The sequence below is a fragment of the Musa acuminata genome, chromosome BXJ1-2 (genome assembly GCF_036884655.1).
Source record: "Musa acuminata AAA Group cultivar baxijiao chromosome BXJ1-2, Cavendish_Baxijiao_AAA, whole genome shotgun sequence".
In the NCBI taxonomy this organism is placed as follows: domain Eukaryota; kingdom Viridiplantae; phylum Streptophyta; class Magnoliopsida; order Zingiberales; family Musaceae; genus Musa; species Musa acuminata.
Window position 1 is genome coordinate 27,020,997 of NC_088328.1, and position 13,084 is coordinate 27,034,080.

Consider the following 13,084-nt stretch of genomic DNA (forward strand, 5'->3'; position numbering starts at 1 on the left):
GTGTTCATTAGAGAATGAGTTCACTGATTGATCTGCTCACGGAATGCTGGATGGTTGATGACACCTTATTGTCATACAACAATTATATAGTATTAATGGTGTATCTGGTCCTTAGACTTGAGATACCAACTTTTTGATACCTATGTATTATTTTTTAAAATTATTGACCTAAGCATGAGATAAACTTATTTGGCATAGATCAAAGTATAGTATCCACTTTTTGATACCAGACTTATAGATCTGGAAGTTTCAGATCGAGCATAGTCGGTCGTCGAGAGTAGCAGCAAACTTTACGATGGCTATTGAGTGTCGATAGAGGATCATCTGCATAGATCTGCCCTTAATGTCATGAGAAGAATATTTCATGTGTTTTTGCTTAGACAAATCTCTGGCCAGAGTCATTCAGATTGAGAGAAAAAGAGTTCTTCGGGAGAATATGATTAGAGCGAGACTCGAGTTGAAACTGTATGAGTATGACAACACCTTGCCCGGTATACAGTCTCTAGGATATTAGATGGATGAAGGACTATAGATACATGATAATTGAGAACAGACATGTCTAATGAATTGGATTCCCCTATATCGTCTCGGGTCTACAGTGTAGCGGCCGAATACGTTTACAATCGATGAGTCGAGTGAATTATTATGGAGATAATAATTTATTGATTCAAAATGAGTTCTGATAGGTATGACTCACGGCCAGCTCGATATTGAGCCTAGAGGGTCATACACATATGGTAGGTGTTACGATGAGTAGAGGTTCGGATACGAGATATTCGTTGAAGCTCCTATCTTATTGGTTATCCAATAAATCTCTGAATTATTTGATGTTATGGATGAGATCCAATAAGAGCCAATAAGAGATTATTTAGTAGAGATCCACTAATCTAAGAGGCTCGAGTAGTTGGATGGAGATCCAATACCCAATATGATAAGATCCATTATGGTTAAGTTGACAAGGGGCCTCTATAAATAAGAGGGAACCAAAGGGTCTAGGCTAGGTTTTTTTTAGCTACCTCCTCATATTCTTCTCTCTCCCTCTCCTCCTTATACTATAGCCCTTGAATGGACAACCCCTTCTTGATTGTGTGGTAGGAAGAGTTTTGGCCAGCGATTTGATGAGCGTCTTCACTGCCCATGTCATGTAGATCGTAATTCTCTTATGCATAATTTTTCAGTTTCGTGGGTTTTTGCGCATCAATTTTTACATGACGATAAAACCTTCTTTTTTGCAGGAAATTCTAGGATTTTGTTTTCTATTTTTTCATTGCGCATATGATGTCGCCCCAGATTTCCTAACACTAACCCCCTTAAGGAATATTCATAGAATATGTTGGTTTCTCGACTATCAGATCGAACTCAACTAGAATGTGATAGGCTTCCTAAAGAATCTCCAAGTTGGAGGCCTTTAATGTCAAGTCTAAGTTGAATGACTCTATACACATGAATATTTTCAAAAGGAATATTCTTAGAAGATTAGAATTTGGGTTGGTTCTGAACCAACCCCCTCGAGAAATATTCATAGGAATATTCATAGAAGATGTCAATTACTTGATCATATCAAACTCAATCGAAATGTGATAGGTTTCTTGAAAAATCTCGAAGTCGGAGGCAAACAATTACAACGATATTCTTTATATATTTATTTATATAATAATATTTTGTGTCAGAAGAATAAAAAGATAAATAAGTTGAACCAGAAAATAAAATGGTAAATTAAAAATAAAAAACAAGTTAAAATCTACACTCAAATCGACATATCCATTGTGGTATTTTTGTGTCACCATCTGAATGACACTATATAATTTTTGCCTTGCCAATACCACAAGCGTACACGCTATGACACGTCAAGTCAAAAAAGAGTAAATAAGTCAAGGTAGAAGGATAAAAGGGTAAATGAAAAAGAATAGGATTCAGTAAGCACACGTCCTGCCATTGGGTGGCCTCGAGGGAGATAGGAACGAGGAGAGGGAGAAACCCCCCCTCCCAATCGATGTGAGACGAGTGGAAGTGGAAAATTGAGTCTATGATTGCGAGAATTTGAGTTTTCCATCTTGCAAATTCAGCACTGAAGATTATGATTGGGGATATTAACTTGTTTGTGATTTATTGGTTTCAATGGTTTCATTTGTGGACTCTGTCTGCAGCTTGACTTGTCTATGATGGGCTTATTTCTTTTAGATTTTTTGTAGGGTCTAATTATGCTTATGTGAGACGTATGTGTTCAATATTTTCATGATCAGAAACCTTTAAATGTTGTATTTCTTTAGTTTAAGGTGTTTGTATTATTGGACATATAGACATGTCGGTGGCTTACTGTGGAGAGTTTGATGCCGATAAGGTGTTTGTTGATTTGCCTGAGCTAAACCATCATATTTGGATGTTTCGAAGTTTTTGCCTTGGTATTTCAATCTTGTTCTTCTGGCCTCGTGAAAACTCTGTAATTAGCTGAATATATGATACCTTGGCGATGCATGATAGATATCTTAGGAGTTGTTTCTCTTGTGCTGGCCGTTAGCGAACAAATATGCCATGGTTGATGAGTCAGTCCGGTTAGGTCCGTGGGTCGATGTCGGGAGCTTCATGTAAAGTGAGCTGGATGATGAGATGGTTGCGCCCTTGGGAAGGAGTGCGGGTGGGCATTGGTAGGGATTCGGGTCGGTTGACTACTCTTCTTTGCACAGTGGATGGCGTTCCCTGGGTTGAGACGCTCGTCGCTCGCGGATGGTCGCTTGCATGTAAAAACGATCTTCGTCGGGTGATTCCCGACTTTGGCCCATCCGACGAGCAAGTTAGTAAAGGATTTAATTGCCTTCTTTTTTTCTTCTCTCCTGGCCAGACGTTGGCCAGGGGCTTTTATACTATTGTGATAGGGTTGGTTGCACGTCGGTTCAGTGTGGTCGCTGACCCTTGTGGGATGGGACGACATTTCTGACCCGCTGGCGTCTTGGGGAATGTCTGAGCGGCATCAGACGACACCGCCCCAAGCTCCTGAGATTGTCGCGTCACATAGTGTCTTGATATGGAACCCGACTTAGCGTGTGTCGTAGGGTTCTGACGACGTGTGACATCGATTGTGACTTGACGTGTGTCGTCAACGGTGACTTATTTGGGGTCCAAAATAAACCCTATCATTGGCCGTCATTATTTTCTACCTCACTAGGTGAGGCCGGAGAGTATCATAAAAATCGAATGAGAACGCTGCAAGAGTTACTAAAAGATTGCTTCTTTTGATGAGCAAAATTATCACTGGTGTTTCCCGGAGCGTGCACGCAAATGAACTCGAATGGACAAGACTCCAGCCGAGAGATATCATGCGATCCGAGCAGTAGCGATCCTCAATCATAGTCCCGCAGAATGGTCAGCATACAAGATGTGATGGATCAGTGGCGATGACGCTGACGGCAGCGTCGGCAAGGGGCAGAACTCGATCGTCTCTTCCGGGCAATGCTGGTCCTGTTCCTGTGGACGGCAAGGCGAGTGGCTTTCACAAGCATGGCACGCTCTCGACACCTTGGCCACACCGAGCAAAGGCGGATTCCTTCTCCTGATCCCGAGTGCGACACACGCGGTTCGCCAGTGCTGCTGCTGAACCAATCAACGGAAGCATGGGAAGAACCGGTCACGTCAACCCTGCCCGGCTGTTGCAGCGCTGGTGGACCTGCACTGAACAGTGACTGCCGTCACAGGGATGTGTCCGTTCTCTCTTTCGTCGAGGTATGGGTGGTGGGGCATCGTGTCCTTGTGCGGGGCTACTGTGGAGCTGGGAGGAAGTCCGCGAGCGAGTGTGCAGTCTGTCGACAGGCGGGCATGGCGTCGCATTCCCCGCCGCCCCGCAACGCAGCCATCGATCGCCTGCGTGCATGTCGACTGATCCACGAAAAGACAAGCGAGAGAGAGATAGGACGATTCTGCTTCTCGTACGTCCACGCGTCCCGGTAATTAAAGGGGGGGGAATGATTCCACCGACAAAGCACGGTCGTCAGTAGTTGACTGCACTGTGCACACCACTACCTGATCAAATTACACTCAACAAAGGCTGTTTTTATCATTGCATTTACAGTAATCTTAAGCTCAGTTCAATCACGCACTATGCGACAGCAGTCCAACTCTGGTTGCATGTCTAAATCCAAATCACTGATCTCCTCATACAAAAGCTGTGAAGGAGAAGAAAAGTATCCACTTAGAAAGCTGGATTAGGTGGGTGTGCGTGTAAATAGAATTTTACTTTGTTCGTTATCACTTGGGAAAGCACGTAGTTTGGTTGGTGCCACGCCAAACATCAATCACCTCAGTATGGCATGCATTGCACAAAGAGAGAAGCTTCCTCCTCCCTGTCGCTCTCCGACTAGACAAATGGGCACTCGGGCTCGCCACCACCTCCTTATCCACCTGACGCGCTTGCTATATCTATACCGGTCTCATACCCCCGCATACGCTTCACCTGGACATGTTGAATGATCAAAGGCATCGCATCAACGCTGTTACTCCCACTACTATTACAGCAGCACCAGCGGATGATGATGATGATCATGAAGGCCCCAGCGACAACGACGAATTCCGCGACATCTATCCACTAGCTACCCCCTCCTACACCAGCCGAGGCCGCCGGAGGGAGATCTGGGACGGCGGCAGCAACCCATCGTCCTCCCTCTCGGTCAGGAGTGACGCCGCCGTCGTTGAGAACTTCACTACTATGAGCAGGGAGTTCAGCGCCATGGTCGTCGCCGGCTCCACCATGCATAACGACAGCAACAGTAGCAGCAGCAACAACAACAACGTCGATGGCGGGCAGAACCAGCTGGTGAGGATAGGGGAAGACGCTCTGGAGGAGACCAACCCCCTGGCTATCGTCCCCGACAGCAATCCCATCCCGTCCCCCCGCCGCCCGCCGCCGGGTGGAGACTCCGCAGCGGCCGATTCCGTTGACGAGCTCGCAGTGCACCTGGTAATGAAGGAGGAGGTGGAGTCAAGGATATCGGCGTGGCAGACCGCGGAGGTGGCCAAGATCAACAACCGGTGCAAGCGCCAGGAGGTGATCATCAACGGGTGGGAGAGCGAGCAGGTCGAGAAAGCCAGTGCTTGGTTGAAGAAAGTCGAGGTACCATCCATCATCAACGATATACCATATGATGTGAATGATATGATGCAGCTCTCAGCTGTTCTTGTGCATGCTTGCTTCGTTTTCATGAGCAGAGGAAGCTGGATGAGCAGCGGGCGAAGGCGATCGAGAAGATGCAGAACGATGTGGCGAATGCGCACAAGAAGGCGGCGGAGAAGAAGGCGTCGGCGGAGGCAAAGAGGGGAACCAAGGTGGCCAGGGTGTTCGAGCTGGCGAACTTTATGAGAGCTGTGGGCAGAGCTCCTTCCAAACGCTCCTTCTTCTAGTTCCACATACTTCAGGTTCAATATGCTGCACCACCTTTTACTCACTACTTCCTCTTGTTTGTGATAGGATTGTGAGGTTTGTGTGAAATTTCAGATGCAGACTGCTGTTCTTTATATGTGAGAATTTGCAAGTCTGAATGCTCGTTTGTGTTGTAATATAATGTCATATACTTTGTGAAATAAGACCAGTGCAGTCAGTTTCCACATTGTATCTATTTTCTTCATCAAACAGCTGTTCCTTGTTACTCTGCAATGTCTTTGCTGCTGATGTGAAAAGGATGCTGCTCTTACGATGACCAAGATCGCTGTGATTGCATTACGATTCGTGTTCCCAGTGTCGATAAGTCCTGCCACTCCGAGTCAACTTCTTAAAGAGCAAGGGACGTCATAGCCGTCCGATACAGATACATGACCATCCTGAAGATGATTGCTTTTTACAGCCGTCCGATACATACGCCGCCACTCCTGACCGTGCCAGTGCTGCACTCCGTCCACCGCCTTCCTCTCCATCTCCCCATTCTTGGCTTCTTGCTCCCGATTCTCCGGCGCCAATACCTACTAGGGCTTCCCTCGGCCGGCTCTCAAGGACGAAGCGAGAAGGTAACAATCTTGATTACCATCCCCCACTTCGTTTACTTCTCGAATCCAATCGCAATCTCGCGATTTCTTGCCGAAATCATCACCCCCTTCTCGTCTTGGATGCAACGCTTCCAAGCAAAACAACGAGATTTAGTGAAGTAACCCCTGATGAGAAGCGTGATTTCTTGTGCCGGACGATCTATTTTGTGGTTAGCAATCTCGGATTTTTCCTTTCTCTGTCTTTCGGTTTCTTTTTCTTGAGAAGAGACATGGTAGATCGATTGATTCTGTGTAGAAATCGCGCTGCTTTCCGGGCTTTTGTGGACATGGTGGACACGGACTTGAAGGGCGATACGATCAGCGAGCTTCCGGATGCCGTCCTCCACCAAATCTTGTCGTTTCTCTCGACGAGAGAGGCCGCGAGGACCAGCGTCCTGTCGACGCGGTGGCGGCCCCTGTGGTCTGCCGTCCCCTCTCTGCACTTCTACCAAGAGGAGTTCCCCCGGCGGGAATCGTTGCTGGAGCTCGTGGAAGGGGCATGGGCCGCCCGTGACGCCGACGTTACCATAAGCACCTTCCGTCTCGTGGTGTCGGAGAACATCGACCGTTGCTATGTCCGCAGATGGCTGGAGAACGCCGCAGAGAGGAACGTGGAGGAGGTCGAGATCGAGGTGTCCGTCGGCAGTGGCGACGATGGCAGCGGCATCGTGCCGGACTCCCTCTTCCGATGCCAGTCGCTCCGCAGCGTGAAACTGGTGTTGCCGCTATGGAAGGTGGTATTTGACGACGGTGCCGTCGGTCCTGGCAGCCTGACGACCATGCACCTGAAGGGGATCCAGTCTTGCAAGTCCTCCTTGGGCACGCTGATCTCCAGCTGCCCGGTACTTCAGGAGCTGCGCTTGGAAGATTGCTACTTTGACTTGCTGAAGATTACTGCAAACGAGCTCAAGTGGCTGACGGTGTCTCGCTGCATCTTCGACGCCTACAACGAGGTCGTGATCTCAACTCCAAAGCTTCTATCGTTCCACTACACTTCCGGGAAAGCACAGGGATGCTTCATTCGCGACATGGCCAATTTAGTCGATGCAAGCATCGTTCTTTTCAATCTGAGTCTTCAGAATTCAAGTGTTCGAGCATGGAGTGTCAGTGAGATCTTCAAGGGTCTTTCACATGCAAGCTCCCTAACGATTACATATCTGGGGAATCAGGTAGCTTTGCTTGGTGATTCATCCTCGAATCATATGCCTGACTGACTTCAATCTGTTTCCTAATGACAACCTTTGATCCATTGTTTGTCCAGCAGCTCTCTGTGGAGGAACACCTACAATATTTGCCTATATTTCTTAACCTCAAGTACCTCAGATTAAACATCTTGTTCTCCAGGGAGTGCATGGAAGCCATCGCCTACATGCTGAAGCACATGCCTGATCTGGAGATTTTGGTGGTACACAATGAGCTGGTAATGTCATGTCATGAAACTCTTAGCAATCAGTTTAACAGTTTCAGATACCTGGTTTTTGTTTGAATTTAATTACATGAACAGGCATTTCACATCGATTGTCCTGATACAGGTGTGGTACTCCATAATTGAAGAACACATATGGTGGACATCAAAAGAGCTTACCGGTGGAATGCTGAATCGACTCAAGGAAATCCAGCTAGGGAACTTTGGATCGAGCAACCATGAGACTGAGTTCATTGAATTTTTGGTGAAGAATGGAAGGATAGCACAAGATCACGATGGATCATCACTCCATCAAAAGTAATAGCCAGCTTAGTCCTGTTTCGGGCAAGCTGATACACATTGCCTGATTAATTAAACGTGGTTGGATGAATTTAGTCTTGTCAATGTTTCTCATCCTATATTTTCCAAATTCGTGAAAACAGTGACTCCTTTTTCTCTTTTGGAGTAAAAGAGGAGAAAATAACAGCTTACCGTGAGCTCTGCTGTTCTTGGCTATCTCACAGTACAAGCAGCGCCCGGGTCTCTACTGCAGCGATGAATTCTTGGATGCTCCTGTCATCTTCTCGTAGAGGGAGCTGTGAACAGGACGAGCTTTGTCGTTGCAGTGGGTGGAGTAATGCCCTTGTGCGAGTTTGGAGTGACTTTTTGACAAGCGTGTGGAGTGGTATGCTTTGTCTGTTTTCTAAAAAGTGATCGAAGTATTTGAGCTTTATATTTATCTGATGTTACCTCTCAATTATTGTTGTAATATCTCAATCTTTCTCAAATTGGGCGAAAGTTATGATCTTGATTAATATAATGAGGTCTACTCCAAATTTATGTTAATCATTTCATTTTCTCGCTTTGCAATGTCTCTTTGAGCTTTGATTCTCTTTGTCGTGGATTTGAGCGTAATCTTTGCTCCTCGTCTTCACTCGATGGAATCCGAAGCCAAGGAGTACAAGGACTCCAGAAAGAAAGAAAGCATGTTTGAGTGGTTTTGTCGTGGATGAGCTTCCATTAGTCTGAGAATGAGGATGGAGAAGCTCAAAGGGGAGAGAACATTATTTGCAGGTGTTACCTGCAACAATGCTGATATGAAGCTCTTTCTCGTCTCCCTTGTCCTTTTCTGCTCTTTGGTTATACTCATCGTGCAATTTCTTCCTTCTGAGATTACCATCTGCTCTTCCACTACATACAAGTGGTCATGGCCCCAATCACCACCTCATAACGTTTCTTCTGCCATTCGTAGCTTGATGAAGGAAGAGCTGACCTCTGATTCCGTGGTGAAGAGAGCTCTTAACGCTGTCGGATCCGCTGCTTACCTCTTCATACAGATGGGCGCATACCGCGGCGGCCCGAACAGCTTCGCGGTCGTCGGCCTCGCCTCGAAGCCCCTCCATGTTTTCGCCAAGCCTCGGTTCATCTGCGAGTGGCTCCCTCTTACCTTCCATGGCGACGACAACAGCTCTGTCACTGCCTCCGGTCACACCATCCTCCCCGACTGGGGCTACGGCCGCGTCTACACCGTCGTCGTCGTGAACTGCACGTTCGCGGTTGATGTCGGGGCCGATGGCACCGGAGGGTGCCTCGTGCTCCGTGCCACCACCGGCGGTGGTAGTGACCGGGCTGCGGAGACGGAAGAGAGGTTCATTGCGATGGAGGAAACTCCCGGAAGCGTCAACGTGACGATGTTTTCAACACCGCCGAAGTACGATTGCCTCTACTGCGGATCTCCGCTCTATGGCGACCTTAGCCCGCAGCGGGTGAGGGAATGGATCGCCTATCACGCGAATCTCTTCGGCTTGAAGTCGCACTTCGTGATCCATGACGCCGGCGGAGTCCACCGGGACGTGATGGAGGTGTTGAGGCCGTGGATGGAGAAGGGCCTCCTGACCTTGCAGGACGTCAGGGAGCAGGAAAGGTTCGATGGTTACTACCATAACCAGTTCCTGGTGCTCAACGATTGCTTGCATAGGTACAAGTTCATGGCGAAGTGGATCTTCGTCTTCGACATGGATGAGTTCATCTACCTGCCATCGGAAACCAAACTGGAACCACTGCTCGAATCGTTCTCCGGCTATACGCAGTTCACGATCGAGCAAATGCCAATGTCGAACACGCTCTGCCAATTCAAAGATTACGGGAAGACTTCGAGGTAGCCGCCATTTCATTCTGGTCCATATCAATTCTTGTTGCTTGCTTTATTCCTGCCACGTTATTAGACGTACACTACAACGGAGTACTCGCTATCTTCTCCCTCCTCGTATGCTGATTCCAATGGCTTTCGTGTGTGCTGCACGCAGGATGTGGGGCATTGAGAAGCTGGTGTACCGGGACGCGCGGAGGAAGGTGAGGAGGGATCACAAGTACGCGATCCAGCCGCGGAGCGCGTCCGCCACCGGCGTGCACCTCTCGCAGAACGTAGCGGGGCCGAGCCTTTCCGAAACAGGGGGTAGGATCAAGTACTTCCACTACCACGGCACCCTTGCCATGCGCCGTGACCCGTGCAGGGAGCTCCTGAACGCCACCAAGATCTTCTTCGACAACACGCCCTACGTCCTCGACGAGACACTGCGGTCGGTCGCCGGAGAAGTCAGGATGTTCGAGCTCAAGATGATCGGACCCCGTCTGGCTCACACACGAGAATGAATCATCAGACAAACACTTGGAAATAAAGATGTGCTTCGCTGTAAGATTGAAGAACAATTACATCAAAGAAGTAACTGGGAAGCCGGGGATTACTTGAAGTTACGTAGATAGATTGGAGAACTTGCACTGAAAAGGATTTACCAATGTTTTAGAGTGCACGAAAATGAAGATTGGTTAATACACTAAATGGGGTATTTGTATACATATAACCAGAGATAAAGGAATGTTTCATAAGGTTACAGATGAGATACAGGCAATCTTCATAAGAATGTTTACTTCATCTGCATCAACATGCACACCTGCGCTCGAAGCTATGCGCTCTGTGCCTCCAAGAGCGCGTTGAACTCCTCTCTCGCCTTCTGCAACCGCGGCGTGATGCAGGTAGAGGATGGCGATGCTGGATAAGAGATGGGCCCCGACGTTGAGAATCTCACGTGGCGGTTCGACGACGACGCCTGCGACTTACTCGAGCCGAACCTCGACGAGCTCTTCTTCAGAACTCCCTTGCGATCCCTGTCGAACACGAAGGCCGCACTGACAGGCGAGTCGGTGTCGTTGTGGCCGCTTCTGATCAACTCCAGTGGCAAGTCGAAGCAGGAGTGAACACCGTCATCAACATCACCGCCCAAAGCGGGCGACAACGACGACGTCCAAGACCCGCAGTCGAATTTCTCGAGAGAAACCGCCCGTGGGACAGTGCTAATCCTGCCCTTATCGATAGCCTCTTCTTCTTCGTCTTCTCGGGTGGCCTCCAATTTCTGCACCTGTTCGGCCTTGGGTTCCGCTTGGTAGGCCTGCAAGGTGACTTGTTTCTTCTTGTGGGATAAACCAGGCAAGAACAAGCATCCACACTTCACACTCTCCTCGCCTTGACGACGACGCAGTTCTCTGGGATCCTCAAAGCTGCTGTTCTCGTCTCTGGGCTCATCGACGACGCAATCTTCATTACCGGAATGCTCAGTGCTCGATCTTGTCGACAAAATGTCGATGAGGTCATCGGATGGCGCGGAGGATCTCCCCTCCCCGCACGACTTGCTCCTTCGCAGGGACATCCTCTGTTCCATGGCGAACCGAGAGAGGGCGGCCGAGTGCTGGCGAGCTAGATTGCTCCATTTCTTGGAACTCTTGTGGAACTTCGGCGAGGAGAGCGCAGAACCAGGAAGGCTGCAGCTCACAAACTTGGGCCGCGCGAGCGGCGGCAGAGACGGCAGATGCGTCATCAGATCGGCGGCAGCAGCGCCTGCCTTCACCATTTGCATCAACGATAGCGGATCCACCGATATCTGCTTCTCCGTCCCCATGGGGGAACTGAGCTTGCTGGAATCGGAATGCTCTTCGACGCAGGAATCATAGTCTGCTTCTGAGTCTGCACTCATCTGTTCTATGTGGTAAGCCGGCATGGTGCGCGTCGAAGGGATGCTACAACAGCAACAGAGGTCTCATCGGGCAAGGGATGCTTTCACGTATTTGAAGCTGCAAGGATTGACTTCAGCAGAATGGTGCAAGCACGTTGAGGTAGTGTTGTGCATGTCCTCGCCTGTTCTGGAACAGTTGACCCAATGATGCTCCAGGCAACAATGGTTATCCGTCATCTGCTTCATATTTTATATTGAGATCCAACCTGCACAGAGAACCTTGCAGCATCTCTAAGAAATGTCACCAAGAATGAGAAGAAAGGTGGACGCAGTTACATAAAATAATTCGATTGACATGCACAAATACTTCGATCATTCTCCACAATGATGACTTTAAAAGATGACACAGAGTTATTGTTTGCTAATTGAACGAAAGTACCAATTATCCTATCGATAATTTTTTGCAAAAACAGATATTAAAGTCTTGGAAGTATTTCTCCGACATTATAGACAAACAAAGAGTCACCTGGCAATATCTCAGATACATAACAGAACTGAGGATGTTGGATAAACTGGGTTATATACAATAATTAAGAATTTTGTTTCCTATAACAATTATAAAGAATAGACTTCAATTCTATCTCAAAGTATACAATCATTGTAACTCAACATCAGGTATTTATTACCATCAATTCTTAAGATATACCATATTGGTTAAAATATATATTCCTGGATACCATAAAACTGGAAGTCAATTCCAATTTTATTTATTTATTATTATAATTATTATTATCAAGGGAATGAGGATTGATTTTAATACTCGACTCAACTGGTCAATTGTCGGGATAAATAGGTATTACTCTTGTAATTAGACTAGTTTAGTATTTCGATTATTAGATTTAAAAAATTTAAATTAAGATCTCTATAGTTATGAAATTGAAACATTTAATCTTATTTACCAAACATTATCGACTTTACCGATATAAGATATAGCATGTGACAACCCGTGTACGAATAACATACAAATGATGAGCAAAAAGATAATTTAAACGATAGTAGTGGGCTAATTATATATTATTTCTGTAGTTGGGCCTCTTTAATATATTGGTTCCTAGACTTAAAAATTTTATATTGAAATCCTTATAGTGAACTATAAGTGAAACATTTAACTATATATACCCTAACACTATCGGCTTTATCAATGGAAGATACATCACGTGCATGAATGACATGAAAACGATAGATAAATATGTAATTTCAATTATGGTAGCAAATGGTGGTGCCATGGGTGGCTATTATGGTGATGGTCGATGATAACAACGTAATAGTTGACCTTGTCGATATCGATCCGAACATCGACGACGATGAGGAAGAGGAGATAAAGTAGATATGATAAGTTGATCTCAAAACCCTAGCCAAAAGGTCAATTCCCAATCTGAAAGCTAAGCACAATATGACGATTTGCTATTTCTTCGTCGTCTCGCTCGTCATATCCATCATTTCCATCATTCTTATACTGTTCCTAACCACCATAATGTCGGAGATGAGTGGAAAGGAGGATGAGGGTTTGTTATCTCTCATATTATTGGATCTATACCCTTTGAGCTTCTATTTTATGCGATGATCAGTTCTTGTCGTCCGATCAAATCCCCTTCGATCGCGAGTG

The 13,084-nt window shown here is 46.9% G+C and overlaps 4 protein-coding genes across 8 annotated transcripts; 3 read left to right on the forward strand and 1 right to left on the reverse strand.

Annotated features, from left to right (window-relative positions):
* The first annotated feature begins 4,377 nt into the window (after positions 1-4,377).
* Positions 4,378-5,599, forward strand: LOC135606274 (remorin 4.1-like). The gene is made up of 2 exons (XM_065097273.1): positions 4,378-5,101; positions 5,197-5,599. The coding sequence occupies exons 1-2, from the start codon at positions 4,451-4,453 to the stop codon at positions 5,386-5,388; spliced, it is 843 nt and encodes a 280-aa protein (XP_064953345.1). The 5' UTR covers positions 4,378-4,450; the 3' UTR covers positions 5,389-5,599.
* A 61-nt stretch (positions 5,600-5,660) lies between these two features.
* On the forward strand, positions 5,661-8,257 carry LOC135606263 (F-box/LRR-repeat protein At3g58900-like). 4 transcript variants are annotated; one of them, XM_065097255.1, is made up of 4 exons: positions 5,661-5,988; positions 6,244-7,175; positions 7,268-7,426; positions 7,539-8,257. In XM_065097255.1, the coding sequence occupies exons 2-4, from the start codon at positions 6,294-6,296 to the stop codon at positions 7,731-7,733; spliced, it is 1,236 nt and encodes a 411-aa protein (XP_064953327.1). In that variant the 5' UTR covers positions 5,661-5,988; positions 6,244-6,293; the 3' UTR covers positions 7,734-8,257. The 4 variants fall into 4 exon arrangements, with proteins under 4 accessions (XP_064953327.1, XP_064953314.1, XP_064953320.1 ...); XM_065097242.1 differs by having other exon boundaries at positions 5,669-6,176; positions 6,263-7,175; XM_065097248.1 differs by having other exon boundaries at positions 5,669-5,988; positions 6,263-7,175.
* Positions 7,957-10,161, forward strand: LOC135606254 (galactan beta-1,4-galactosyltransferase GALS2-like). 2 transcript variants are annotated; one of them, XM_065097232.1, is made up of 3 exons: positions 7,957-8,096; positions 8,664-9,569; positions 9,718-10,161. In XM_065097232.1, exons 2-3 carry the CDS (start codon positions 8,668-8,670, stop codon positions 10,061-10,063), a joined length of 1,248 nt encoding a protein of 415 aa, XP_064953304.1. In that variant the 5' UTR covers positions 7,957-8,096; positions 8,664-8,667; the 3' UTR covers positions 10,064-10,161. The 2 variants fall into 2 exon arrangements, with proteins under 2 accessions (XP_064953304.1, XP_064953300.1); XM_065097228.1 differs by lacking the exon at positions 7,957-8,096 and adding an exon at positions 8,368-8,485.
* Positions 10,162-10,374: 213 nt separating this feature from the next.
* Positions 10,375-11,463, reverse strand: LOC135611963 (uncharacterized). The gene has a single exon (XM_065107632.1). The coding sequence runs from the start codon at positions 11,461-11,463 to the stop codon at positions 10,375-10,377; it is 1,089 nt and encodes a 362-aa protein (XP_064963704.1).
* Positions 11,464-13,084: the final 1,621 nt, after the last annotated feature.

Coding starts and splice junctions, on each gene's coding strand:
- LOC135606254 (XM_065097232.1), top strand. CDS start 8,668: ATGAAGGAAGAGCTGACCTCTGATTCCGTGGTGAAGAGAGCTCTTAAC. Junction 9,570..9,717: donor GATTACGGGAAGACTTCGAG/GTAGCCGCCATT, acceptor TGCTGCACGCAG/GATGTGGGGCATTGAGAAGC.
- LOC135606274 (XM_065097273.1), top strand. CDS start 4,451: ATGTTGAATGATCAAAGGCATCGCATCAACGCTGTTACTCCCACTACT. Junction 5,102..5,196: donor CTTGGTTGAAGAAAGTCGAG/GTACCATCCATC, acceptor TTTCATGAGCAG/AGGAAGCTGGATGAGCAGCG.
- LOC135611963 (XM_065107632.1), bottom strand. CDS start 11,463: ATGCCGGCTTACCACATAGAACAGATGAGTGCAGACTCAGAAGCAGAC.
- LOC135606263 (XM_065097255.1), top strand. CDS start 6,294: ATGGTGGACACGGACTTGAAGGGCGATACGATCAGCGAGCTTCCGGAT. Junction 7,176..7,267: donor TTACATATCTGGGGAATCAG/GTAGCTTTGCTT, acceptor TTGTTTGTCCAG/CAGCTCTCTGTGGAGGAACA. Junction 7,427..7,538: donor TGGTGGTACACAATGAGCTG/GTAATGTCATGT, acceptor GTCCTGATACAG/GTGTGGTACTCCATAATTGA.